We start from the raw sequence: 2,525 nt of genomic DNA, 5'->3' as shown, positions 1-2,525 counted from the left end.
GCCATTAAACCTTTTTCTATTTTCTCTCCTTGTTTATTTCTGTGTTCCTTTCTGTCGAAGAGCATAGGCTCGAAACGTAAAAGACTTTCTCACTTCCTGAGCGTTAAACTAATACATCTGTTTGTTGTTTACACACCCGTCTTCGTCTTTTGGTTTTTTGTAAATTGTCACTATATATATATATATATATATATATATATATATATATATACAGGATGCGAAGGGTAAATTGACGCCATTTTATATTTTTAATTTCGCGCATGTATGTATATGTATACATGGGTGCATACATATGTACATGCATACATACATACATACATACATACATACATACATACATGCATACACACATGTCCTAGTTACAACATCATGTCTCATCGGCAAGAGCGAACTCACACTAAACAAGCGCATTCTAGATTCTCCACATTATTAAAACTTTCTATGAAACTATCTCTTTCGAAGGGTCCCACCAAAATAATCAAGTTGTTTAACAAGCATAGGAAAGAAAGAACTTGCATGCAGTTCATATCAGTATAATTTTTAATAGATCGTTTTTAAGCTCTCTCTTGCAAAAGACCTTATTTACCATCATTAATAAATGGGATTTTGTATTACAATGCTTACTAGAAAATCATTTCAGTTGTTTGATAAATATTCTGAAACATGAAAAGAAGCTCCAAATTGTCGGCACTATGCTGAAACTAAAGTGTTTCAAACTATTGTATTTTTGTTTTGTTTTTGACGACAGTGCGTTATATGCTGTGATTTTAATCAGTTTTGGCTCCATACAAAAGTTATATTTCCATATAGTTGTATGATTACAATGTTTAGCAGTTGACCAAGACCATGAAATTAGTTTGATACTGAATCAGTAATAATAAATATTTAACCCAAATATGTGTACTAATATAATCAGCATACATTATTTGTACAATTTAATAGCAAAATCCTTTTATGCCTATTTAACCGACATTTTTATGAGGCGTCATCAGTATTGTTCGTCACATTTTAAAATATTCCGTTCAGTACCATTTCCTTGTACTTTTGCGGAAAAATGAAATGGAATGTTAAAATACTCATAACTTTCTCAGCAACCCAGTCTCGTTTCTCTTGATGCCATTTAAAAAAAAATTAAATGACTTGAGTTAGAATTTAAACTCGATGCTTGCAGAGCTAGCACTGTAGAAGCTTAACTGTAGTCTTAAGTAGTGTATTGGTGTATTTACCTTGCCTCAAGGTCAATATTTTATTTTCTAATCCTTTCATAAATTACTAGGAGGTATAAGTTTGATGCTTTAACTCCGGTTTTTGTAACGTTAAGCTAAATCTTTTCATCCCATTCACTGGTAAAGATTTATCCGCAAGAGAATTTGAACACTGCTCAGCAAAGCAGCGTATGACTCGTCAAATCCATAATGATTTTGCATTATATTATGTGTAGTTAAAATCCTTCCGAGATTGCCTTTCAGTCTCCCACGGCAGTAAAGTGACAGCCGTGAAGAGTAGTCAATTCAATTGACTGTTTTCTATTGTGTCCATATGAGAAACCGTTACATTATGTTACTGTGTAATCACAGAACTACGTAGTCACGGACTGTTATGAGTTAATCGTTTTGGCTATGGACCAGTACTTAGCTGGTTCCCCGCTATCATATCAATATAGCCATTGGATGATCGAAAAGTGCAAAAATAAAAATGAAAATAAATAGAAACGTAAGAGAGAGACTTTAAGAACAGATGCTAAAATGATTGTTAAAAGAGCATCAGAATATACAATTGGTGTTAGATAGAGCTATTTTAACATAACAGTTGAAAGAAAAAAAAACTATACAGGACTGAATAAATAATATAGAAATGGCGGTTAGACGGTTTGAAAGAAAAACACAAACGCCGAAAAGGATACGACAGAATATCGTCTGCTTTTTGAAGACGAGAGTAGCGGTGAAGTTTTAAATAAATAGTGTTGCCAGCATTATGTTAATTTACTATTGTTATTTTTTATGAACCACAGAGATTTTAAGTAGGAACGTGCAGAAAACAAATTAGATAGGGAGAAAGAATATATTTCAACATTCTACCATTTTCTTCGAATTTAGCATCCTAAAAAGCAGAGAAACTGGAAATGTAAAAATCAACTTCGTTAAACAAAAGTGTCCCTTGGCATTGAACGTTTATAGCATTCACTTCGTCCATATCCATTATAAATACTTTCTTTAGTATATATTTTAATATTTTAAATGTCGAGCCTAATTGAATCGCTTTTCACTCTTTTGATACAATAAATTTTTATTTCATTTTTTAAAAATTAATTTCAGGTGATAACATCATAAACTTAAATACGTCATACGTTGGGTCACAACGGAACCCTATGACACTTGTGGTTCTTCAGCCATTTCAGGTAAGTGTTCGATATCACTGAGGAGTGTTTATCATGATATAACAATAGTATATCATAATCCTTCTCCATTTATGTGTGTGTGTGCGCGCGCGCATATGTATATATATATATATATATATATATATAT

At 32.1% G+C, this 2,525-nt stretch overlaps 1 protein-coding gene across 3 annotated transcripts in view; it reads left to right on the top strand.

Annotated features, from left to right (window-relative positions):
- Positions 1 to 2,525, top strand: part of LOC106877074 (fibropellin-1) — a 34,188-nt gene that overhangs the window by 12,943 nt on the left and 18,720 nt on the right. For all 3 annotated transcript variants that reach the window (XM_014925859.2, XM_014925858.2, XM_014925860.2), the window contains exon 3: positions 2,316 to 2,398. In XM_014925859.2, the coding sequence (XP_014781345.1) occupies positions 2,316 to 2,398 (83 nt within the window). The remainder of the gene's footprint in view (positions 1 to 2,315; positions 2,399 to 2,525) is intronic.

Source organism: Octopus bimaculoides, chromosome 9 (assembly GCF_001194135.2).
Source record: "Octopus bimaculoides isolate UCB-OBI-ISO-001 chromosome 9, ASM119413v2, whole genome shotgun sequence".
In the NCBI taxonomy this organism is placed as follows: Eukaryota; Metazoa; Mollusca; class Cephalopoda; order Octopoda; family Octopodidae; genus Octopus; species Octopus bimaculoides.
This window is presented reverse-complemented; position numbering and strand designations above follow the sequence as displayed.